A 26,884-nucleotide genomic window follows, 5' to 3' on the forward strand; every position below is an offset into this window, starting at 1 on the left:
CCCGGGGCTCCTGCCGCCCTCCCCACCCCGCCCCTGGTCCCCACATTCAGCCAGAGCCACGTTTCTAAAGTGAAAGTCAGACCCCGCTGTGCTCTGCCTTCTTCAGACCCGTCAGTGGTTCCGCGTTCCTTCAACATGAGGTTCCAGGTAGCAGGGCTGAGGCTAGCGCAGGCAGCCGGGCCCTCGAGACTCCGCCGCCCCGTCCTGACCCCTTGCCACCCGCCCCCTCGCCTGGCCTTCTCCTCTTTGCCCCTCGGCATTGGCTTCGGGCCTCCGTCCTCCAGGACGCCTTCCCGACACCCGGACGGGTTACGTTCTCCTCCAGAGCAGCCCCAGCACGGTTTCTCACCCACCGTAGCACTTGTCACTTGTACATGGTCCCCGAGAGCTTTGTGTGCACCCCCTGAGACTGGGGCCCCAGACTGCACGTTGAAAGTCCTTCCCCTGCAGTCTCGGCAGTGCTGCGAGGCCTGGGCTGGAGTGCTGGTGGCCAGGAAGCTGCAGTCCCCTACAGGCGAGGGACAGAAAGTGAAAGTGTGCATTTGGAGACTCAAACAGTGTGACCTGGCTGTGACCTCAAGCGTGTGAGTTTATATTTTACAAAAGCGTCAGTCCACAACGGATTTGTCCTGCATCACCGAAGTCCTGGCCGGCGGCACATCGACCCCTGGAACTGCTCGGTTGATGGTTGGCAACTGGAGGGCAGGGCTGGGCCTCCCTGGAAATTTTGGGGGGAATGAACTCGTGCCTGCAGGTCACCAGGGTGGACCATCGCCATTTTGTACTTCCTGTTCATTGAACGACTGATCTTATCAAACATTTCCCCTGATGCTGTCTTAAATGAGCATCATGGGTGATGCTCTGTGTCTGGCTGTTTTGTGTTCTTGGCAGTGTCGGCGTTTTAGAGTGAATTGTGTTGTCAAAGCTCCGTGCGGTTTTTCTTTTAGGCATCCCAGGTTGTGTTGGGGTTATTCTGTATACTGGTTTTGTGCTAACGAAGTTGGCTGTGCATAGGTTTTGTGCCCCTTCAGACGTTGGCTTGTGTATCTGTTAGCTTTTAGCCAGAGTCCCAGAAGCAAGCATGGTTGTTACCACTTCCTGTGTTATGAGAGCCTTGTTCTCCACATATGAGTCATATAAGAATCCTGTGAGATGGAGGTGCTTCATATGGCGGTGACTGCAAGCATTTGAAACTGTACTGAATTATTTATCTCCTTTCCACATTCTAATCTAAGGTGAAGCTTGACCATACCGATCTGTCTTCAGGGTTGGCTAGCTCGTGTCTTCACAGGGAGCTTGTCCTGTAGCTTGATTCATTCATGTGGTCCCTTTGTCAACCCAAGCCCAGGTCCCTCAGGTCAGGGGTTGTTCTCATGGACAGGACAGACATGCTGGGTGGACGTGAGGACCAGAGAGGAGGTGGGCCATGACGGGAGCCCTTTGCTGGTGGGTAGAGGCCCACCAGAGTAGCTGGAGTCTGATGGGACATGATTTTGGAGGCCTGCCAGTCTGGTGGGGAGGCCGTCTCAGGTGGCAGGGACCACCTGCTCAGAGAGGTGGTCTCTTCGAGGATCTTTGCTCCGGTCCCAAGAGGAGTTCGAGCAGAGGAGGGGGCTGGCCGGACAGGCTGGGGAGGAGGTGGGCGTGCAGGGGCTCGGGCTCCTTAGTCACAGAGGCACCGACGCTGTGTGAGCAGGAATCATCCCAGACCTCACCACCTCATGTCAGTCGTCTGCTGATGCAGGACAGATACCCACAAATGTGGCAGCTTAGAGCAACACACGCTGATTATCTCACAGTTCCCGTGGGTCAGGAGTTTGGGCACAGCCTACTGGGTCCCTCTGCTCAGGGTCTCCCGAGGCTGCAGTCAAGGTCTCGGCCAGGCTGCATCCGTTCTGGAGCTCAGAGTCCTGTTCCCAGCTCACGTGGTTGTTGGTGGCATTCACGTCCTGCTGTTGCGGGACTGAGGTCCCATTTTCCTGCTGGCTGTCAGCTGGGCCGCTCTCATTCTTTGTCGTGCGACCCCTCACAGGCCCTCTCGCACGTGGCAGCTTGCTTTTGCGAGGCCGGCAGGAGTCTGTCTGACCTCTAGGCCCACTTTTCCAGGGCTCACCTGATGAGGTCAGGCCCACCCTGGAGCTCTGTTTTGATGAACTCAAAGTCAGCTGACGAGGGACCTTCATTACTAGTGCATTTCTCTTTGCAGTATAATGTAACGCAGTCACAGGAGTGACATCTGTCATACTCACCGTTCTGGCCACACTCAAGGGGAGAGGCGAATGTAGAGCATGTACAGCAGTGACGGGAATCTTGGGAGACCATCCTAGAAACCTGCCTGCCACACGCCTCTCTCCCCTGTCCCCCTCTGGCAGCCCCTCCTGCTTCCAGCCTCTTTCTCACGTTCTCACTCCTCCACCCGCCTCTTCTTCCTCCATGCCCTCCCTTCTCTTTTCCTAAATCCCCTCGCTGTTCCTCACCGCCCCCTCCCCAAGCTGATGGGCTGTGGCTGCCTGGTCCACACCGGCTTAGAACCTGGGCCAACAGCCAGGGAGCCCAGGAAGGGCTGGAGAGGCAGCTGCGCTCAGCGTGGACGCAGACCTCTTGCTGGCCCGTTGATGAGGCTATAGGTAGTCAGTGTACCCAGATGTCAGTCTATCAAACCTTCCCCTCCCCTCCCCTCCTCTCCCCTCCGTTTTGGCTGGATCTTTTTATAGACCCTGAGCGAGTGGCTCATCACACAGTGTAACATGGTTTAGAAAATTGAAAATGGCAGTGAGGTATCGAAGTTCTGATGCAGTTGTGATTTTTGACATCCTTGATTTGAAGGACCTGGGCTTGGGTTGATAAGGAAACCACATGGGGCTTCCCTGGTGGCGCAGTGGTTGGGAGTCTGCCTGCCGATGCGGGGGACACGGGTTCGTGCCCCGGTCCAGGAGGATCCCGCATGCCGCGGAGCGACTGGGCCCGTGAGCCATGGCCGCTGGGCCTGCGCGTCCGGAGCCTGTGCTCCGCAACGGGAGAGGCCGCGGTGGTGAGAGGCCCGCGTACCGCAAAAAAGAAGACAAAAAAAGAAACCGCGTGAACGAAGAGGGTTATAGAATAAATTCCTTATGAGGACGTTAGCTAGCGAATCTTTGACAGATCAGCTGTGGTCAATTTTCAACTTAGATTAGAACTTAGAAGACGAATTTGTAGTTCTGTGTAATATGATTGTGGGGTGAGGGCGAGGGACGTCCTTGACATGAGGAGCCACGGTCCTGGTGGGAGCCTGCGGTACAGGGTGCCTGGCCTTTGCGAAGAAACTGGACAACAGGACATTTGGACCACCTCACTGCTTGCTGGCCCCCGTGACCACATCAGAAGCACGTGGCCGTCTCCAAAGGCCCCGTTTTGAGATGACCTGGGGAACAGCGAAAGCTGTCAGAACTGTTGGGAGGATCACAAGTATATTCCCATAAAAAATTAAGTGGAAAAAGGATGGATCTGTTTGACACCAGAAAGCCTGCACCGTTCACCTCACTGGGCCGTCGCATCGCCTGCGATAATGAATAAGCTCGAGATCTGTAGAGTGAGAAACGGGGCTCAGGTGCCAGGTCCGACGAGTGGCCGTCGCATCACCTGCGATAATGAATAAGCTCGAGATTTGTAGAGTGAGAAACGGGGCTCAGGTGCCAGGTCCTGTCAGGCGTCTTAGATGCTCTTGAGTAGAATAGGGCAAATCAGCTGCAAGTTGACAGGTAGTTAAATGGAGCCAGATTTTGTTTTAATGTAACAGCTGGAACCACTCTGCTCTGGTGGAAGATGTCTTGCTTGAGAAAAGATGGGCTTCCCAGGGCTCAGGTGCTGAAGGGGCAGCTGGGGGGCAGCGGGGAGTAGTGAGGGGCGACTGGACAGGAGTTCTGGGAAGCAGGGGCAGAGTCTCAGCCCTGGGACCTTGGACAGGTCTGGTGGCGTCTCCGGGCCTCTGCTTTCTGGTCTGTAAAGGGAGGGGTTCAACCAGTGACCTGGGGTCTTGTCCAGCTCTAGGGCTTTGCTCCGTGCACTCATCTGTCATCGCTCCAGAGGAAGGCAGACCGCCCAGCCCTGCCACTTATGGGCTGTGTGACCGTGGGCACCCTACCCTCTCTGTGCCCTAGTTCCCTTATCTATTAACTGGGTGTGGTAACACCATCTCCCCAGTAGGGCTGTTACGAGGAGTCCATGGCATAATATACACGAAGCCCTCAGAATAGCACCCATTGGCATTTAGTAAGGGGTCAATAAAAGGGAGCAATCGTGACTACTGTAACTATGGTGACTGTGATTCCTGGACCCTTTTAACGCTTACAAGTCTGTGTTACTATTTATTAACCTCTGAACAAGTGCATCATGGTTAACCGTGTCCTGGACAGGAGCCGCTGGTCTATCTCCTAATGCCATCTCCGGTCTGTTGCAGGCGGAGGCCAGGCTGGCGGCAAAGCGCGCGGCACGAGCAGAGGCCCGAGAGATCAGGATGAAGGAGCTGGAGCGACAGCAGAAAGAGGTAACGCGGGGCTCCTCATCGGTTCTCGCGGGAGGGTTCCTTCCAGGCAGAGCCGGCCGCACGGGGGCACCTGCCCCTCTGCTGTTGCTCTCGGTTTGAAGGCACCTGTGCCTGTGACTTTGGTTCAAGGTCAGGCCAGGGCATGGCATAGCATACAGATGCCAGATGGCCCATCCTGGACACTCAACCTGTCGCATCCTGGGACGAGCCTGCGCACAGAGCACGTGCCCACGTGGATCTACCCGGCCCAGCCTTCTGGCCAGGAGCCAAGCGGTGCTGGCTGCGGACTTGAGGTTCTAGCTGTTGAGCTAGGATGCCCGTCCTCTGAATTAACATGTGAAAGCAGAACAGGTTATTATTTATTTAGGCTAAGCAGTCTCATTTAAAATGCTTCCCCTGTGGTTTTTTACACTTCTTCATAGGTTTCATGAGGCCTGAAGCCCATGTGTGATACAGAGAACAGAATACACACTGGATGAAATAACCAGGATAGAAACTGCCCTCCTGGGAAGGTGGACAGTGATGTGTTTACACACCTGTTAATGCTGTTTGCTACTTTCGTTCACCACCTTGAGCCGCAGCCAGAAGCCACGTGGGCAGCGTGAGGGCTCTTTCACTCGCAGTTCAAGGGGTGGGCTTCCCTGTGACCTTGAAGCCCACGCAGCGCACGAGCGAGTCCCTCTCCACGGTCTCCGCCTTCTCCCGTGGGCCTCGGCCTCGCGGGGTCTGGGGAGCAGCCATGCCAGGCCCACCGGCGGCTCTGCTTGTTTGAAGATTTGAATGTATTGTGTTGGAGAGGTGGCCAGCTGCTTTCCCCAGGGATGATTTTCGTACTCAGAGTCTGGTTTGGTTCAGGTAGCCAAATTTTCAAAGTCGAACCGGTGTCTTAAAACTTGTGAGGTTTCAGATAAAAGTCTGGATTTCCAGTTTCTCCTAAAACCACTGCAGCTTCTGCCAGGTCCCCAAGGTCACGTTCCCCATAGAGGCGAGGTGCTCACTGTTGTTCCCTGCGGGGTTTGCCACTCCGCGTGGACGTGTGTACTCGGGGCGAGGGGCGTGGCCAGGCTTGAACTTGAGGAGGAAACCTCTCCCACGTGGCTCCCAGAATCTGTTGAAGGTTACTAGAAACTCAAGCCCAGGGGGTTAGTTAGGAGAGTCATACCTGGGTCCTGATGACAGGAGGGCGGGGGCCCCGGAGTGATGGGGATGGAGGGGACATGTCCCTGAGAGAAAGGCCACACAACACGCCGGCGGTGATGTTGGGAAGTGGCCCGAGCAGAGGGGCAGCCACACCTCGACCGTATTTTAGGCATCACTTGGGGATGTGAAGAAGAAATACTTTTATGGGGAGAAGTATTTGGACTGGAAGGTGGAGAAAACGGACAGGTGTTGTTGTTTTGTAGACCTTTGTCACTTAACCTGTCTGAGACAGTGTCACCTGGGCTTTAGGAATCACCCTGACAGCAGCCAACAGCCGGGCACCAGACTCTGACATAAAGAGTCCTCGTTGGAGGCCACCTAATGGAATAGTTCTCTTAGCCTGCACTGGTTTTTAAGTTAGAGATTTGATTGATTGATTGGTTGGTTGATTGAGCCGAGCCGTGTGGCTTGCGAGATGTCGGTTCCCTGACCAGGGATCAAACCCGGGCCCCAGCAGTGGACCGCCAGGGAACTCCCTAAGTTAGAGGTTTTAAATAGCAAATTGATTTTTCAAACTGCCTGGCATCAATGTGTGTTTAGAATATTCCTGTCCATTCAGTAGCTACTTGCAAAGCCCCCGTGGGTAGGACACTGCCAGCCCCTCCCCTCTGCTTTGGAAACCAACTGGCAGGGAAGCTCGGGGGTTAATGCAGTGGCTTCATCACAGTTTGCGAGGTGAGGCTGCGTTCTCCAGCGCCAGCAGAGGCTCATTCGTTCATCTGCTTCCCCTGCTTCCCCTCCACCCCCCAGTCTTTTTCATATTAAGGCCTTAAAAGAGCTGTAAGAAGAATTTTTCAAAATACATTGTTGCCCCTCCAGGTTTTGCCACATTTGACTGAGTGGCCGCCTGGTAGTGTTTCTGGTGGCCTGTGGCTGTCCCCTCCGCTCTGTTGTTGGAGCTGGACCACTGGACTCGGGAAAGATGACCTTGAACCTGTCAGGGGGCCTGCCTTTGGTTTTCTTGGTGGTGTTATCAATGATAATCATTTTATCATTTGTCTCACAAGTGAGAGAAAGTTACTCTCACAAAGGTAAAATTTCTACAAACTCAAGTCCAAAATGAATTGCATTGTATATACATACATATCTATCTTCCAAATTATAATATATTCTAGCCTTAATTGTGGGCAGAATTGAATTAAATATATAGTTGATAACAAAAGCAGCCTGTTACAGAGTTCTTTGGCAGGAGTTCTTGATTTAGAAAATGAAAGTTAAGAGGAATTCGGCTAAGTAAGAAACCATTTATTTGAAGGGCCTCCTTTCAAAGCAAAGCACCCTTTTCCCCCTTGGAGTCAAAGAAAGTCCCCCCCCCCCATTGCATTTAATTCTGCAGAGTGATCTGCTGAACTCCTGCACTTCAGTTGCAGTATTTCAAGTCGCAAAACTGCAGTTGCCACCCAAAGATGGGAAACTAAGTCAGGGCCATTTAATCTTGGTATCATTAAATGGGCATTGGACGTCGGTGGGGGGAGGGTGTGGTCGTGTGGAGGGTCCCCCCGCCGCCCGCCACGCCAGGCACAGCCCTGCCCCTCACAGCAGCCTCACCACAGGCCCTGGGAGCCCCACTGTGCTCTCAGGACAGGGACTGAAGTATCCTGGCCTGGCAGGAGCTGAGATTCAAGCCCAGCTCCTGTGCACGGTGGCCTGCCCTGGGGTGTCTGGTGCCTGCTAAGGACCTCGGGCTTTGCGGAGAAAATTTGATTAAAACCTGGGAAATCCGATTAAAAAGGCCATAGTTTGCCTCACTCGGTCAGACACACAGTGTCGTTGGTTAGTAGATGGCATTAGAATCTTGAAATTCTTTTTTTTTTAATTTCTTTTATTGAAGTATAGTTGACTTACAGTGTTGTGTTAGTTTTTGCTGTACAGCAAAGTGATTTGGTTACACATATACAAACATTTTTTCATATTCTTTTCCCTTATGGTTTATCCCAGGATATTGAATGTAGTTCCTTGTTGTTTATCCATTCTCTGTATAATAGTTTGCATTGAAATTCTTTATTCTTGCGGTAAAGACACTTGGGTGGTTCACAGGGAAGAAAATGTTTTGTCGTGATTCAAGTTCCGTGGAAGGTCTCGCACAAAAACAGTTAGCTAATTGGGTGCCCTCAGCATTCAGCCACCGCGGAGATGCTTTCAGATGTGGGAACACGTTTCCAGGGACCTTTCTCAGGATCAGGCCGTGTGCCTGATGGCTCAGCCCCACGCTGTGAATTATCTGGGTGCAGAATGATACCCTGGGTGGGGGGCCCGTATCAGTCAGGCAGGAAGCAGAGAAGGTAACTCCGGGCAGCACGGTGGGTGAGTCCAGATGCTGAATGAAGAAGCTGCAGGTGGGGAAAGCCAGGACAGGCAAGAAGGCCTCGTGGGTGATGAGAGTCAGATGGCGGAGGCCTGGAGGATGGAGAGAGGGCCCCGGCTCTGCCCGGTGGTTTGTATCGATGTGTGAGCCCAGGAGCACTGACTCATACAAAGGACAGTTTTGCTATCATAAATTCAGTGTGCTTGGGACAGGAGCGCATTGCCATTTAAAGCGTATGTCTGCTTCCTCAAAAAAGGGATTTGAAAGGTTTAAAATAAAATACGCATATGTTTTATTCGTAGTCAGAGAGCGATCTGGAGTGGGGCGGGGGGGGCCTGGCAGGGACCTCCTGGAGCCCCTGGCGTGTGGCGGTGCCGGGACTGGGTGCTGCCACAGTCTGGAGAGGGGTCTGTCCGGGTTTTATTGACGGGCGAGGAAGACGGACCTTAATTAGACGGTTTTCCCAGAAGCTGAGCGAGTGGCTGGCCAGGATTCAGATCTGGACCTGGAAAAGCTGCAAAGCTGGGAGTCTTCCCATTACATCCTCTGCCTCCAGATCAAGTGTATAACCAACAGCGAAAACAAAGGGCGGCGTCAGTGTGTTACCCTTGGGATTAACCTTGGCAGAGGGCACGCTGCCACTCGCCACCAAGGCGGGGGAAGATCCACGTAGTCCTTAGCGTTTTGCAAGCAGACGTGCACCTTGAAAAACAGGTTTTTTCCTTGGTGCTGATTCAGGGCTCGTCGTATAAGCACAGAAAGGACCTTTGTGTCCACTGAGTGTTACCGAGAACACGGGAGCAGCAGCTGTTCGTCTAGCTGATTCTTGACGTGACCCGTGTCCCGGGCTGGGGGAGTGGGCACGGGTGGGCCCTTGGGTGCGCATGGGCGTTCGCGTGCACATCTAGAGAGAGGAGACAGACAAGCTTGCAGGTTTGGGGACGCGCTTTTATGACTGAGGATGGTGTACAGACAACATCCCTCGGTCTCCCCTCTGCATATCACATCTCCGGGCCTATTATTAGAAATAGCACCACAATCTGAGGTTATACGATCTGATAGCCCAGGCGCTGGCGTTTTAAGTTGTTGATTAAGTGGAAATGAATATGCTTTGGAAGACCCGCGTTTAACTAGTAGGGTTGATATTTTGATGTAAAAATTGAGAAACACAATCCCTGTTTGCACCGGCCGGCGAGCCACCCTACCTCTGCACAGGTGCTTCTGAGCAGGACCAAGGCTTTCCTTAACAAGGAGGTCAGCTCGGCTGCAGGCAGACGTAGGCTGTGAATGCCTGGAGAGCAGTGACCGTCGCTGGGGGCTCAGGAGAGCAGGAAGCTGGCAGCACCACTGGGGGGTGTCAGAGATGGGTCGTGGTTGAAGCCACCCTAGTGCCTGGGATCCTCCAAGGCCAGCATGAGTGTGTGCACAGAGGAGAGGTGGGAAGTGTCATCAGTGCTGGAGGAGTGTAGACCTGTCAACAAGCCCCAGCAGACCCTGAGGACATGGGGGCCTCGAGCCGGCTGCAGATCTATCCAGATGGCCCAGGCACCCCAGCCCTCCTAGCCGCCCACCGCACCCCCCAGAATGGTTCTTTTCACCCGTGCGGATGGTGAGAACCGACTACATTAGCTGTGCTTGGGGGCTATTTCAAAGGATCATGAGCTCCTTTTTAATGGATTTATTAGGGAGAATATGTAGATATTCTTTGGGAAATCTGAGTGAACCTCTTACTTTGTTCGAGAGCCTACACTAATGGAAAAAAGAATGGTGGTATGATGCCCAGGTGGTCATGATGGTCAGAGTGCATCTCTTGTCGCTACTGACCTGGTAAGCATTCCTGTGGGAGGAACAATGTTCAGTAGTCCTAGCGTTGAGTATATTGCTCTGTGCTCACCCACGTAGGCCTAGAAGCACCGAGTCTCAAGCCTTGTAGTTGCGGCAGTGCCTTGGACAATGCCTGACTCAGTCAAAGTTTTGTTGAATGAATGAATGAACGGATGGGTGCAGCAGACATCTCAGTCTTACCTAGAGATTACTACAAAATTAGGAGGAAGCTCTAGAGCAGACTAATATGTCAAGGTATGATAATAAGCTTTTCAAATTTTTTTCACTTATATTCCAGTGATCACTCCACTTGGCTGGAATTTTCCTGGTATTCTGTTTGTATCTGTTGAATTTTCCACGTATTCTGCATGAATCCGAATGTGAAAGCCTCTTTCTTCACTCTTTGTGAATTTGACCAGTTGACTTTCCAATTAAATTTCTGTACTTTTTTGTTAAACTTTGATCACCGTGAAAAGAAATTTTAAATTGAAGATGAAGTTCTTTTTCCCATTAACGGTAACAGGTTATACAAACTTCTGCATTAGAATAGTAGCAGGATTCTTGTAGACTTGTGTGGACATGCCTGTGTTTCACCAGTATATCTGAAATAGAATGTAAAATCTGTTATGAAATTACTGATTATTTCAGTGAGACTTCAAGAGGTTTTTTTCATTCATATTTCACCAGTTTTCACCTTTTTTCCAATATGGCTTTTATTCATATTCCTAGGTACTTACAGAACCTTTCTTTCTGATGTTTATACTTCTGTAACTGGATTTTATATTTTTTTCCCAATTTCTTTTGCCCTCCTCTATAGATCTATCAGGTTCAAAAGGTAGGCTCTTCCTTCTTTATTTTCTAATTTGCATGTACTCTTTTTCCCTTGCCAAGGACCTGGTCACCTTTCAGAAATAACACCTTTGATTGAAAACTCATCGAAGTTCTTACTGCTTCTTTTACTGCTTTATTTATGAATCGGTTTGAACAAGAATGCTTAGGTCCCCACTTCAGCCCACACGCAAAGCAGCCGTCAGCACACATTTCTGTGTACTGAAAGCTTTTCCCATCTCCCTTTTCTCAAGAAATTAGAAAATCGTTGAAGAAGAAAAATTAACTCTAAGACAAAATAAAAATCACACCTCAGAGTTTGGAAAACCTTTTGAAGTCAGGTATTTAAAAAGAAAGATTATCCTCTCATATAATTTTATTAGAAAGGGTTTAAGCTATCCAGGCATATTACCATACATGAGCAGATTATTACATACTGATTTAAAATCTGAGTAAAAAAAGAAAATGGTGATATAACAGTAAAATCCAACAGCTTAAAACACACCTGCCTTCTGTCTCCAATATTCTCTGTTTCCTAGTATTTTGTAAAAGCAGCTGAAGTTTAGAAATAAATGCACTGAGCAGGCCAGACACAGAAAATAAAGAGGAAGGCAACCAAGTCAGTGACTGCTGGTCCAGCAATAACGAAGGAAGGAGTAAGTGGTTCCCTGAGAACTTACAGAAAGTGTCTACAGTGAGCCTTTCCCCACAATGAATTGTTGTTACTTACGACACCTGTAATAGCTTCGTGTTTACAAATGTATTTAGTTCATAGATAAAGAAGGACTATGTTTGTCTTTGAGAGCAGCTAAGAAAATCAAAACAAGGTGACTTAATTTCATAGGGTAGAACATGCCGACCCTTTAAACACCCTATATCAGTAAATGTAAAATTCTGTTTTTGGATTCCTTTACCAGCTACAGTTCCAAATTGCCTTTCCTTCCTGCGCCCCCATCACTCTGCATAACTGCTGTCCCCCAGAGTGTTGAGAAACCAGTTAAGTAGGTGCCAGAATCTAGTTGGACTTCGTTAGTTTTTGCAGGGTCCACTTGGAAATGTGTATTGAAGCTAGAGTTCCAACCCATACACAGAGAATCTAGGTAAGAATTTCATAGGTAAAAGACAAGGCTGGGGGCTTCCCTGATGGCGCAGTGGTTGAGAGTCCGCCTGCCGGTGCAGGGGACGCGGGTTCGTGCCCCGGTCCGGGAGGATCGCACATGCCGTGGAGCGGCTGGGCCCGTGAGCCATGGCCGCTGAGCCTGCGCGTCCGGAGCCTGTGCTGCGCAACGGGAGAGGCCACAGCAGTGAGAGGCCCGCGTACCGCGAAAAAAAACAAAAACAAACAAAAAGACAAGGCTGGGAGCCATCACATTATCTGATAGAGCAGGACATAACTGCCTAAAACCTAGACAAGGGACTCCTATGTGGTCATTTCCACTTTGATTCATTCCCATCTGGTGCTGCATCGAGATTATTTTCCTTTTACCAACTCACCAGGGATACACCCTTAGAACTTTGTCAGAATGGTCATTTGTACACAAAGTACAGCTACAGGGAGCACAGGAAGCCCTCCATGGGAAAACAGATACACATTTTTATCATAAAGATGTGTCCGAGGGAAGGGAAGGCTTTCCTCGTCACTGAGACTCAGGAAACGGAAAAGGAAGCAGTAAGGCTCTGTTCCAGCCCATCAGCTGCATCCATCACGGTTTCTCTTCTGCGGAATCAAAGCTGTTTCTGAAAGTCGAGCACTTCTGCATTCGTCTGGCTTTTGCTTCCTTCTGCATGACTCGCTGGCTAATCATAGCAGTTTACATATGCAATATCGTACACTTTCTAGAGTTTGCTGTGCTGTCACTGCCAGCTAACACCAGGACTACTCGTTAACCGCACTTAACTGTTGGCAGGGGTGTCCTCCCTCCATGGAATGGCGTGGAGATGCAGCTGTAGAGTTACAGCAGCTGTTTATTAGGCCACCTGTGGACTCGATGAAAGACTTTAAATACTGATTCTTATTTTTGTCCTAAAAAGAGCAATAGGTGGAATGCAGTATTTGATATGGGTATAGAATTGGCCAAAAAGGGAAATATGGAAATAGAAAATCGGATAACACAGACTTCTATTGGAATTTACTTTTTGTCAATTTCTGTAGGCCCCCTCCTTTATAAAAACCACATTTTCTTTCTGTCTTTGCAGTTAAGCCGTGAGATAAAGGAGGGTTGATGGCATCAAATTTTCACATCTGGAATTTGACAGTGAGAGTGGGGCTAACATGAATTGAACGCAGAATAGCTTTAAGCCGTTGCATTTCACTTAAACTGATGTTAAAACGTGACTTTAGGAAGTGTTTACGTTTATTTCCTTTCTCGATTTATAGTCTAAGGAAAGGAACTTACAGAAAAAGATCTGGCTTATGTGCTCCGGGTATTAAGATTCTGTATTGTTTGACTTTTTAAAGCACTGTTAAATTCTCCCTCCTGATTTTCTTCTTCCAGTTTTCTGCTTGCTGCCACCTCTAGGAGAAAGGGGCAAGGCCATCGAAGAGCCATATATATATTTTAAATCTGGCCGCCCATCAAAATAAATGGAAACTGAACCAAACATAGCAGCAGCCTGTTTCGGTCATTGTAAAACAATTTCAAAAATTGTCGTGTACTCTAACATCCAGTTTTTTTCTTCTGATGATAAGCTTTTCACGTGTAAGAGGAAAACCCCATCTGTGTCATACGATAGGGAGGTTTGGATGGTTGTTTCTTGCTTTTCTTATTAGAAATTGAGGGAAAAGTGAGGAGGACAGCAAAGCCCCATTACTTGAGAGTCTACCTGTGTTCCCACCTGAATTTGGAATTGCTGTATTTAGTAACAGTAATAGCCACCCTGAGTCTGCTTTTCTGTTTCTAACTTGGGCCATTGTGGTCTAGACAGGCAAGCTGAAACCATGGAGGTGTTGGCTAAAGAAAACACCAGGCAGGACTTTTCTTCCCTGGGCCAAGACCTCTTCTGCAACAGCCTGCTTGGTCGTCTTGCCATCAGTGGCGTGTTATAAAGACGTCCAAAGCCCAGAAATTCTCGAGGGCCTAAATTTAGCCTGGCTGTCAGATGGCTGGAGCAAGTGTACCAGAAATCTAGGGGCAGCACACCATTTCTCCCCCTTTCCTCTGGTGTTCTCGTTCCTGTTGTAGCAACACGGGAATGGCTTTGGCTTCTCTTAAATCGTGCTTTATTCCTGCGGTACACCTGCTCCGAAGGCATGGACAGCTTTACAGAGGGGCTTGAAAGCTGCTGGGCTCAGTTTGAATTGCTGGTCTCTACGGAGGCCACCCCCTCGCCCCAGGACTGCTTCGTCCTGGGCTCTCTTGTCTTCCCCGAGGGAGCGGGTCGGGAGGCTCTGTCTTCACAGGCTCACAGGCTGCGTGGGGGTCAGAGCCTGACCATGTGCTTCCCTGCTCTGCCTTGGCATGCTACCTTGACCCTGAGGCTTGGCAACAGTTTGGAAATGCATGTCAGAACAGTGTCCTATGCGATTACCGTTGCACTTCTCGCCTAATTTTCTTTCCCTTCTGTCTGTAGAAATATTATGGGCTGGATACAAAGTGGGGCGACATCGAGCAATGGATGGTAGGCCTTGAATCTGATTTTTAAAAGCGTAAATGGTTTGTAATTGGATTCTTCCACAGTTTAATTACATGGCTAGATCCCTGTTGCACCCTAATTTGATACTGAGTGATTTCCTGCTGGGCATGCTTGCATCTGGCCTGGTTGTTTACATCCCACGTGAAGCCTGCTTAGAAGGTGCCCTGGCCAGGGCTGGTGTCAGGTCTGTTCAGTAGCAGCTGACTCCTGGAGCTTCCAGGCCAGCGTTTGTGAGGGTCTCCACCCCGACCATGACCCCGATCTCCTCTGCAGTGGACTCCCCACTGGGGACACTCGGGCTGGGCATTGGCCCTGGCGCGAGAACCTTCCCACGAGCATCCCGTCCAGCCAGCTCTAGTTGCCGGTCACCCCATTCTGACCTCTATACTTCGCTGCTGGGTACCGCCCCCCCCCCGCAACCTCATCTGCTGTGCCTGAGAAACCACTGTCCTCTGGTGAGAAAATTCCTTTACCTTCTCACCCTGTTTCCTGGCACGACTTAGCTGTCCTCCTTAGTCGGTTAAAAGCTGGCCCGCCCCTCACGATACCCCTGTCCTTACGACCCTCCCGGGGGAGATCTTGCCCCCTGGCGGGAGGTTCTAGAAGAGGGGGGATTCCAAGAGCTGTCCGCTGGTCCCGAGGGAGCACGGCTTCATGCCTCCTGTCATGAATTCATCCACCTGAGTGCTCCCCACCTCTTCCTGTCCTTGTCACCTTGCCTCATGGATATCATCCCATACCTATAGCATTTGAGAACCTGACCAGTATGGAACTGTCCTATTAGATGTCCCTTACACATAAAATAGTCTAAGGGAGTATAAAATTACCTAACATTTAGAGATCTGTGTATAATATAAAAGAAAACAGTTGATGAAATATAAAGAGCACACAATTCCTCTATTTAAAAAATTATTAACTTCAGCCTCTGTTATGTGTAAACCATCATTCTAAGTTTATATGGCACAGGCAGTTGTATGTTTATCAAATCGTAAGACACAGTTAAAAGATGTGTCAGTGTTTTATAGACCACTGAGAAAGAAAAAAAAAGTTGCTAATTATAATCGTGAGCAACTTTGATGATAAGATATGCGCCAACTTCAGAGACGTCCAAGTGCAAAATGGAGCACCTTAGAATGCACAAAATATAGTAGATAGGGCGGCATCCGTACTGGATCTCTTACGAAAATGATTTCTCTTCCGGTTCCTGAAGAGAAGTGAGTAAGGGGGGATTCCAAGAGCTGTCCGCTGGTCCCGAGGGAGCACGGCTTCATGCCTCCTGTCATGAATTCATCCACCTGAGTGCTCCCCACCTCTTCCTGTCCTTGTCACCTTGCTGACTGGCCTCATGGACATCATCCCATACCTATAGCATTTGAGAACCTGACCAGTATGGAACTGTCCTATTAGATGTCCCTTACACATAAAATAGTCTAAGGGAGTATAAAATTACCTAACATTTAGAGATCTGTGTATAATATAAAAGAAAACAGTTGATGAAATATAAAGAGCACACAATTCCTCTATTTAAAAAATTATTAACTTCAGCCTCTGTTATGTGTAAACCATCATTCTAAGTTTATATGGCACAGGCAGTTGTATGTTTATCAAATCGTAAGACACAGTTAAAAGATGTGTCAGTGTTTTATAGACCACTGAGAAAGAAAAAAAAAGTTGCTAATTATAATCGTGAGCAACTTTGATGATAAGATATGCGCCAACTTCAGAGACGTCCAAGTGCAAAATGGAGCACCTTAGAATGCACAAAATATAGTAGATAGGGCGGCATCCGTACTGGATCTCTTACGAAAATGATTTCTCTTCCGGTTCCTGAAGAGAAGTGAGTAAGGTTTTGAATGTGAGAAGAAAAGTAGGCTGATTTAAATGGACCACATTCGATTCGGAAAAAATTAAGACCCTGCTTTTCACCCAACACGCACTTGCTTTAAAAGCCAAAATGAAATAAGCCGATTCTTTGTGTGCTTAAGCCCCCCCACCCACTTTTAGAAGAAAACATTTTCCCCCAGTGGTTTAATTGAAGCCTTTAAGCAAAAGCAAAGAAAATGTTTGTTTGACATATCAGAAATACTGTATTACAGAGTATCTAAGCGTTCGCCTGTGTCTGCCCTAACCTCTGCTGTTTCCTCCGTTGCTTTGGTAGGAAGACAGTGAGCGCTACTCCCGTAGATCCAGAAGAAACACGTCGGTTGGTACTGTGTTTGTTCATTACCTCGGCGTTTTGACTCAAGTCTGATTTGCAGTTTTAATGGCTGAAATACATAAATTGTCTCTCTATCCATCTATCTATATGTATATACACCTATCCATAGATCTGTATCTATATCTTAATGATACTTATGAAAGAAATTAACTTACACTGATACTGTTACCTAAACAAAGACTGTGAACTCAGCCTTTAGCATTGTGACCTGACTTTGGTGAGGCGAGAGTGAGGGTTTGAAAATTTTCTGAGTTTCGTGACAGTTTTAGTGCTTTTTCCGCTATTGAATACCCATGAATAATTTGCAGAGTCATAGGCATTAAGCTACATGTTTGTAGGTTACCAGCGAAGTGAACAGCATCGCTGTAGTGAAATTAAAGTCGTGTTATCCAGAAACAGTCTTCTGTTAAGCAAAGGTGCACAAACAACGCCCTTTTGGCGAAAACCCAGGCTCACGTGCACTGAGATTTTCAGAGGGGCCTGATCTGCCCCCCTGCCATGTGTCGGGTCAGCCGCTTCCCTCAGAGCTGGTCACTGGTTTCTCTGTGTCCGTTACATCATCGCCTCATGGTTGTTTTCATCCTTTCTTTTTACTAGGCGTCTGATGAAGATGATCGCGTGTCAGCGGGTAGCCGCGGAAGTCTGAGGGTCAGTAACCAGATGGTTGAGTTTGCATGGTACAGTCTGTGTCCACGCTCCTGGCCCTTCCATCCCTGCGTTCAAAGTTCTTGTTCATTATCCCTGTAGCCTCTGTTCAATGGTGGGATGTCTCCTTGTGATGTAGAGAGATTAGTGATAAGCGTAAGCAGTTTTGTTGTGTCTTTCTCCCCAGAGTGGAAGTCCTCCTTTCTTCATGTTGGTCCACATCACAAAACTGCCCCATTTAGAGTAAGTTGCCTCATTGCTAGCATGGTGAAGGGGAGCACGAAGGCTCATTCTGTCCTAATGGAAGTGCACAAGCTCCGCAGCAAATTGGAATCTCAGTTAAAGTAACTACAAGTTAAAGGAGCTATTATTCAGTGATGTTTCCCATAGCCTTGAAAGCTGCTCTGTAGGCTGCCGGTGGAACACCAGGGCACATTGAATCCGTCCAGCCTGGGGCTTCAGGAGCCTTTCCTTTCATCAACTATAATGAAATCTCTTCATCACTGACAGCCTGATGGTCGATAAACACAAATACACATTTTTCCTTAAACATTCCAAAAATCTTCATAGTTATACTTGAAAACAAGGCATGCTTTGGGAAGTGAAGTAGAGAAAAACGTGTTTTGCTTAGTCCTTTAAGTCAGTGAATTAATCTGAGCTTGTCAGTGTAATTTACCCCTGGATTAAAGCTGCATCTCTCCGCTGGTAATAATTCGGTCTCAACGCAGCCACTCCATTTTACGGAAGGACTGTATGGGGCAGAAGCCTTGTTTTCAATCACCATGGCGATTAAATCATGATGTAACTCCTAGCCTTCTTATATGCGCACCAAATGTACATTTAATTTAGCTGTTTATAACAATAAACTATAAAGGTGATACAGTCAGCCTTCCATATACCCAAGGTTCTGCATGATTCAACCAATCACGGATTAAAAATATTCGGAGGGAAAAATTCCAGAAAGTTCCATAAAGCAAAACTTGAACTGGCAACTATTTACATAGCATTTTACATTGTGTTTACAACTATTCGTGTAGCATTTACATTGTATTAGGTATTACAGGTAATCTAGAGATGACTGAATGTGTACAGGAGGGTGTGCGTAGGTTATATGCAAATACTACGCCATTTTATATAAGGGACTTGAGCATCTGCAGATTCTGGTATCTGGGGGGGTCCTCACCAACCCCCCCCGCAGATACCGAAGGATGGCTGTACACTGTTGCTTTGCTGTTAACAACTGTCATTGGCCTGAAGCTGCCAAAGGCATATCCATCATGGTTTTGCTGGGAAGTTACGGTTCAAAGGTGAAGTCAGTTAAAGAGCTTCCTTGCTATTTGAAACTTTCTCCTTAGCCATGTAGTTGTAACTTCCTCACATACCCTCTGACATGATTCACGCAAGAGGAAGTAAGATGTATGTAACCTAAACATTATCAATGCAAAACTCAGTTTGCAGAATCTGTAGACAAGGGTCAGAAATTACAGCAGTCCAGCAGGCGCAGGAGAAGGTCGGGTCCTTGAAACCAAGTGAAGAAGATACCTTTTCAAGGAGAAGGGGCGTGATCATGTGAGCACAGGACTCACATGACCATTGGCCAAGACGTTGGTGGGCTTGACAAGGGCACTTTTGATGGAAATAGTGAGGGCAAAACCTGACTGTTTGGGGCTCAAGAGAGAATAGGAGAGAGACTGGAGAAAGACCCCAAACTCTCTTTCAAAACAGCATTTTCCATCTGCGATCCTCCTTGAAATTGTATTCAAGATTTTGTTTGTACTCGCATTTTTCTGGGAAAATAATCTGTCACTTTCTTAAGATTCTCAGAGCTGATCCCAAAGAGCTTAAAACTATTGTATCATTAGTGGTTGTTTGGGTGTTTATAGCATTTATTTCATTTTCAACGATTTTAACCAGAAATGAGCTTAATTTCTGTGCTGGACACCATTCTTTGCCAAGATACAAGCCTATTTGTTTTAGGATATAAAAGTTTATGGAGGAGCTCCACAAGTAGGGTGCTAAGTAAGAGACGGGGGGAAGGTGGAAAGTCAGCAGTGGATGGGTTTTCGTCGCTAGCCGGGTGGCGTGCTCCCCTGCTCTTTCCCCTGACTCACTTGATCTAAAGAAACAACTCTCGTTAAAAATCACAGACCTTGAGAACTTGGATCCTGGGGATAAGAGTCAAACCTTCTAATTTTTACAGACACAGAACAAGCCCAGAGCAGCGAGGGGGCCTGCTCAGGGCCAGGGTGCTGTGACAGCATCAATCCCAAAGCCCCTCGGGGGCCCGGAAGTGGCCTCTCCTGGTTGGTGGGCGGGCAGGGTTCCCCACTGCGCCTCCCCCGCCAGGGGGGCTCATCTCAGGCCATCAATGCGTAGGGCCAGTTTCTGCTGTTTTTCATATTTTAATATTTGGAACTCTTTCGTTTGCAAAGTTCAAAGACCCTATCTTTTTTTTTTTTTTTTTTTGCGGTACGCGGGCCTCTCACCGTTGTGGCCTCTCCCGTTGCGGACCACAGGCTCCGGACGCGCAGGCTCAGCGGCCATGGCTCACGGCCCCAGCCGCTCCGCGGCATGTGGGATCCTCCCGGACCGGGGGAAGAACCCGCGTCCCCTGCACCCGCGTCCCCTGCACCGGCAGGCGGACTCTCAACCACTGCGCCACCAGGGAAGCCCAAAGACCCTATCTTTTATCTCTTGACTTTCTCAAAATACAGGCCTTCTTCACTCCACTGACAGTGATGATAAACCCTTAAAAATGGAAGAAATTTTTTTTCCTAGCGTTTGTATGGACATTCTCAGAAAACCTAGATTTAGATATCACAAGTACGTAATTTTCTCTACTTAAAGATTGAGAGTGACACATCTGTTGACCTTTTGCCTAATATAAATAGAATGCTTCAGGTAGAGGAGGAGAAAGGATTGCTCAGATTGCTTCAGATTCCATGAATTGGGGCAACAGCTGCCATGGAAGTGTCATTTCATGCTAATGGATTTTATGGTAATGCTAATGTAATTGCATTTGTAAATACATTCGAGACCCTAGAAGTCCTGAAAATAGTTGAATTTCATTAAGATTTCCGAGATTGCCTGTTTTCTGTTTTATGTTTCTGTTATGCCTTCGGTAGCTTTTTAATTGATTTTGGGCAACTCTTTTGTGTTGTTTTTCTCTTCCATCCCACCTCTGACAGTCGCAGCCTGACTTGGAGTACGGGGGTCCCTACGCTTGGGTGAGATGAACACGTGGCCTGATCCTGATAGTGTTGCGTGGGAGATAATAATCTGTGGCGTTTCCACTAATCTCATGAGCATTTGTTTTAAAAGACACACATGCCACGCACCTGTTCTTACCTGGGGCCTGCGAGCCGGAGGGCAGGTGCACACACCACAGTGAGCTCTCTTCTTCCAAGAGCCTCCTGGGTACAGCTCTGACCCTCTTGGGTGGGTCTGGAACCCAGGTGTGGGTGCTTGACCATCTCCCGCACCCGGCGGCCTGTGAGCACCGCTGTCTGCCAGGCTTTGGGGTAGCAGCTGCAGACACCAGATGGGAAAGATGGTGTCTTCTTCAGGGAACTCAAATCAGATCAAGAATTCCCAAGCCTCTACATTTCCTTTAAAAGATTGAATTTAAAGTCATTTTATCTAATGAAAAATTGATTATTTTCTAATCTGTATCCTTTCAAATTAACTGTCCCAGATGGCTCTTTGGCCAGAAAGTGCTCTTTGAGAAAGACCCCAAATCCAGTAACTCAAACGAAGCCTTTAGATTTAAATTCAGAATTTCCCTCCTTACATCCATCTAGAAGAGTTTGTACGCCTTATGCTTTCTGAAAACCTGTAAACTTAAATTACACTAAAAGGAAGAAAAATGTAATCTCACCAGCATTAATCACACTCAGTATTAAAGTGACTCAGCCCTGAAATTATTATAGCAGATTATACACTTCTTCACTCGAAGGACTTTTTCCAGAAGGATTTTGTGCTTCATTCATTCCATTGCATTGAAAAAATATCTAGCAAACTAAATTGAGTGCATCAAGGATTGCCCTTCAGAGCTGTGATTTTGCCTTTCTTATTTTGTTTCCCATCTCTAATGCCCTTGAAGGTGCTCTGTCTTTTGACTCCGTAGAAGAATACCTAAAACCGTTCACGAAAATAATAACAGTTGCGTTTTGCATGGTCACGCATGAAGTTGGTTATGCTTTGACAGCACTGCATGGAGCCGTGAGCATTCTGACTAATCACGTTACCATTAGAATAATGGGTTTTGATGGGACATTTATTCTTATATCTGACCTAGCCTCTTTTAGAAAATGATGACTGGTGAATGTCTTTATTTTGTTCTGTCTTGGAGCAGTGCTTCTCAGTGTTACTATATGTAAGATTCACCTGGGGAACTTGTGAAAATGCATATTCCCGGGCCTCCGGGTATTCCGATGTCCTGGGGTGGGCAGCACGCCCCGTGACCAGGATGCAGGTGGTCTGAGGAGCGTTGAAAAACAATTCTGTAAAACAAAGCTGGGGGAACGTCCGAGACCTGACTTAAGATGAAGGCGACATATGCCTTCTGTGGACTTTTCATTCTGATGTTGTTACAGTTAATTTTCAACCCTCCTTATTACCCTCTTGTGCCACTAAAAACAGCTCCACCCATCTGAATTCAACACAGAAAAACTACCCAAGAGGAGAAAGTTGGTGTGTTATTTAAGAAGGTCACAGTACTTCTCACTGCAGAGATGTTGTTGGTGAGGTCTACACATTTGGGAGTACGTTGTAGGGATGCGTTCTCTATGACAGAGTTTCATTACAACAGAAAAGCGTGGTTCCACAAAGCCTTCAAAAGAAGGGTTTTTCCTGCATTTTCATGGAAGGCCAGAAGAGAAAGGGACAACTGAAGGAGGGCCTTTGCTCTCCCAACCTTCACCCACCCTCTGCTTTACGCTGCAGGCTAAATGAGAGAATGAGAAGATCAAAAAGCAGAAATCCATCTACAGCAGTATGTATTTTATAAGCAACAGTGGAAAGCCAGAGGCTCTATATATGTAATACATTTTTCTTCCTTATTTATTAGCAAGGGAAGAATCATCTAAAATTGATTGACGTTAGCCTTCAATATTAATTTTTTCCAGAAACTAGCTTCTAAACAGATATCAAAGGAATAAGACTGAGGTCTGAGATATACGAGTCCTTGACATGCAAGATTATTTCTCTCGAGAGAGAAAAAAAAGGAAATTAGACTGAATAAAAATTCCTGCCAATCTCCAAAGGTTTTTTTACTAGCAAATTTATTTCAGAAATGTTTTAATATACTCATAGTTTTAAATTTTAATTTTGAAGGATTTCCACATACTCTTTTTCATTTAGAAACTTCGAATAGACTTGCTTTTGAATTGTAACACAAGTAAGTACACAGTTTTATAGTCAGGGTTTCATGAATCTGGATTTATAATCTGCCCGGAAATCCATATATTTATTCTTCATCAACGTCACAGCTGCATAATATGTGCTGAACCGTCTCCCCTCCCCCGAACTTTTAACAAGGAGACGTATCCTGTCCTTCCCCGGTACCAAGCACTTACCCATACGGTCAGCGCTGATCTGGGCACTCATTCTAATCAGCTTTAATCCTCACAATGGCCTTGTAAAGTATTTATTACCATGCACGTTTTCACAGCCAAGGAGATAGAGAGGTTCCAGTGGATTAAGTTAACTTGCCTAAAGTCATGACGAAGCTTCTACTCGGAATCTGGACTCAGGTCCATGATCCCCTGGCATCTCCTTCCATTTTTAGCAGTTGTGGGGACTGCTCCTCCTTTTTCTCTCTCAGGAGCTGGTTATGTCCCTGACACTTGGCAGCTCTTATCTTGAATCAGCGGAAATTTCCTTATAGATGAATGAGAGCAGTTCTAGAGCCCGAGCTTTGGCTGGGAATTGGGAAGAGAAGGAAGACAAGCGTATGCTTAACTTAATCATTCTCTTTTTTTCTGGAGAACAAATTATGAACTCATAAACTATGTGCTCAGATTTCACTTTGAAAAATAAAGTAGGAGGACTGGATGAATGAAAAACCGATAGAGAGGATATACTGCCACGATAGACATTTTTTCCATGATGAACGTTTGCATTTAATTATAAATTGACTAGAAGCTCTCTCTGAATCTTCTGAATACAGCTTCATAACGAGCCGCGGTTTTTAAGGACTTCATGCTGAACCAAGAACGCAAGACGAATTGACTCAGGTGGAAGTCATCAGCCCACGTTGCCTGACATCCAGGCTCCTCACAGGCTGGGATTCCCGCATCCTCAGCGCAAAACTGGAACCAAAAGCTGCCGAGGAAATCAAGTGCACCCAGGCCCATGTGCCTCCCTCCATGGGGACTTGGCATTTCCTCCCGCCCCCGAGCGAGTGCCCCGTAGTCACCAGTGACACCAAGAGGGTGATGTGATCCGCTGACGGGGCTGGTTTCTCCTGAGGTGTAGTCGAGCAGATCAGGAGCGTGGAGGCAGCGGGGGGCCTGCCGGGATGTGTGCTACCCTGGCCGCGTCCATCCGCTCCACTCCAGAAACTCACTTTGTACCCGGCTAATTCTTCCCTTCTCATCTGTACCTGTGTCTGCATTTGTATACTGATGTCCGTTTTTCTCCTTTTCTTCACTGAAACAGACAAATGGTTACGATGGAGAATTATATGGATCACAGTCCCTGAACAGAAGATCTGGCAGGGTTAGTAAATTTGCATGACACAAAATTCAAACAGGTTGCTGCGAAGCTTTTTTAAAATATCACTAAATTTAGCTTCTTTGGTTATTTTCTGTGTTATAGTAGTTCTGTGTGTGGGGGGGGCACGATAGAATGAAAGCTAATGTTTTTCAGTTGGTTAGCAATGTTAGACTGTTCGTCTTCTAACATTCTAAGTGTTAAGGTAAGAGATCGACATTGAAAGGACTCTCTTAGGTATTAAAAGGTCGAATTAAGTACTAGCTCCTTCATTATCTTATTGCCCTGGGTGTATGTGTGTAATGTGCGTATGAAGTGTATTCCACTCGCAGACATACTTAAATTCAACATTTCCACTGTCGCCCACCTCTCTCATGTGTGATTTCAACGACACATACCCTAGAGCCTGTGTTTTGCTGACCACTGATATGCTCGCAGTACTCATGGCTCCAGGGTAGGAAGCAGAAGATGAGCTGAGGGATGCTGTGGGGGGTGGGGGCGGGGGAGAGAAGAAGAAATGAACCAATAGCAGGGCAGCCAGGAAGAAGTGGGGGCGGTCTCAGGGTTTACCAAGGAAGTCATTGGGGATTTCAGGTGGTTAAACCAGATACATTTTAATTCAGTTTCTTGACCTGCCGCAGATTTCTTATACATTCAATTATCTAAAATCTTCCTGTTCCTGCATTTGCTTCATTTATTTTCTTGTAGTAATACATTTTACTAGCTGTATAAAACAGTATTTCTCTTCATTTGCCTTAATTATATTAAGCAATATATATACGTTTAAATTATATTTTCAGGTTGCAGAGAGGTAACGGGACACCCTCTTAGCGTTCTGAAACTGGCTAGTCAGGTTTTACCTTCTCGTTCCTATGAAGGATTGTATACGCTTCTGTTTCAGCTAAGCTTTTCTCATTCCAAACTAAAAAATCCTCCCAGTTTAAAGGCTGTGTCTTCCTATTTATGTTGCCTTTTGCACTGACAGCCTTTGGACTTTCTCAAGCTCTGTCATGTTTCTCTTTAAGGTAATACAGCACTCTGGGGACAGAAGCAAGCGACATCCATTCAGTTCTTACAGGATGTTGACAGTTTCGCTTCCTGTGCTCAGCAGCCCTGAGGGCTGTTTAGTGCTGGCTTTATAGGAAGGAGCTCTGATGGCTTCCCACTGCTTGTTGGGGTTAAATTGACTAGTTAGTAACTTTTCACCCTAAATGCATAGTGTCACCATATCGATCACAAAGAATCATAGTTCAGAGTTGGAAGTTACTTTAGAAGTTCTTTAGTCCAACTTCTACCCAATATTACGTCCTTCTCTAGAGCATCCCAAACATGTAGTTGCCAGCATGTTTGTGACCATACAAGGTGGCATCAAGCTTTACGTCGTACGTATCTCCATATATTTTAATCTTTGATTTTTACGTTGAAACGGTAGAAGTGTGCCTTATGATTTAGTTAAGAGTAAGTACTGCCTCTAGAAATCAGATACAAAAGAACTTGATTATAAAACTGTTCACCACAGAGTGAAATTGGATATAAAATTGATTTAATAAATAATCGAGAAATACTGGCTTGGCCAAAAAGTTCGTTCGGGTCACAAAAACCCAAACAAACTTTTTGGCTAACCCCATATAATGATTGAAGGACCAAGTAACGTACTTCTAATGTAGCATCTTATATAGGAGCGGAAAACTCCAGGAACAGTGTAAGAATGGGCTTGGAGAAAAATTGGATGGGAATGAGAAATTTCATAGACGTCAGAAGTACCAGTCTGTGGGCAGGAACAGGATGGCCAGACTGATGGTGTTTGTTTCCTCCCTGGAGCCTCGGGGCTGAGCTGCAGCCCTCAGACGTGCTGGGCTGAGGAAAGAGTGAAAATCGTGCAGTACATGGAATTTTAGTTACCTAAGAAGAGATGTCATATGGAAAGTCTAGACTAAGGTTATAGATGGTCCACCATGAGATATAGTAAGGAATTACAGAAAATGATAGCTAAATTTCAATATAAATAGTTAAATAATGATAATAGTTAAATCACAACGACCTCACTGAGATATAAACACTGAAAAGTAAAACACAGCTTAGAACCCCTAGTGGTTAAGAGTTTCTGCTGTAGTAGCGGGTATCAGTTCTCTAGCTGCCTCTGCATTCCTGGAGTACTAATACTGGTTTGGTTGTGTCATTCCATATTTGCCTTTTGACCGGGTGGTGCTTTGGGGAGAGGAAGGAAGTGCTCATCACTTACCTTGTCTTCTTTGCTGCTCAGAATTCCAGCTACAGCGGTGACAGCAGATTCTCTACTTTGTCATCATCCAGAGAGGACACCTTGGTTGGTTTCCATTTAAATCTTTCACATCCTCTCTGCAGAAACTACAGGTTTTGTAGCATGCAATCCCATATGTGTAAATTCCACTGTCTTTTCTCTTTGAATGTCTATTTTATGAAGTTTCATTTGGATAACTGTTAAAGTCCATTTTGGGGTGGTAATTAACATGACATTTAATTTGGATTTAGCCCACTCTCTTGCATTTGAATTCAGATTCAAATGTTTGAATACAAATTGTGGTGTTGAGTTAGGTACGGTGAAAGAAAGGCCGTGGCTGTTCAGTAGTTGGAATTAATCAAAAGGGAAAGAAGAAAGCCCTGAAATTCTTTCCTTGAGAATTCTTGAAAACAATTACTTTGCAGGGTACATGCATACTTGGGGCAATTTCACAAGGATAGAATAGACTTGGAATGAAAATCAGATCAAATCCAAACGTCCACACAATAACATTCCTTCCCGTACTTTAAGAACATACACCAATCTTGATAGGCAAATATTTCTCAATTATTTAAGAGCCCTAATAGGTAAGGCTTGTTTATCCTACCTAGGTGAGATTTGTATTCACTCAGCAAACATAAGGGAACTAGTTTAGGTAGGGAAGTCACAGAGACAAGCAGGTGAGTTAGGTCCTCCGGAAGCATTTACTTGTAAAACAGAAGACAGACCCCCCCC

General features: G+C 46.9%; 1 protein-coding gene across 6 annotated transcripts in view; it reads left to right on the top strand.

Moving 5' to 3' along the window:
• Positions 1-26,884, top strand: part of LRRFIP1 (LRR binding FLII interacting protein 1) — an 87,232-nt gene that overhangs the window by 14,877 nt on the left and 45,471 nt on the right. For 3 of the 6 annotated variants that reach the window (XM_024752746.1, XM_024752743.1, XM_024752745.1), the window contains exon 2: positions 4,436-4,522. In XM_024752746.1, the coding sequence (XP_024608514.1) occupies positions 4,436-4,522 (87 nt within the window). Of the gene's footprint in view, positions 1-4,435; positions 4,523-10,668; positions 10,687-14,249; positions 14,298-16,470; positions 16,516-17,127; positions 17,179-20,363; positions 20,403-23,835; positions 23,896-26,884 lie in introns of all 6 variants that reach the window. The other 3 variants (XM_024752742.1, XM_024752744.1, XM_024752747.1) reach the window with 2 other exon arrangements.

The sequence above is a fragment of the Neophocaena asiaeorientalis genome, unplaced genomic scaffold, assembly GCF_003031525.2.
Source record: "Neophocaena asiaeorientalis asiaeorientalis breed wild unplaced genomic scaffold, Neophocaena_asiaeorientalis_V1.1 scaffold294, whole genome shotgun sequence".
In the NCBI taxonomy this organism is placed as follows: Eukaryota; Metazoa; Chordata; class Mammalia; order Artiodactyla; family Phocoenidae; genus Neophocaena; species Neophocaena asiaeorientalis.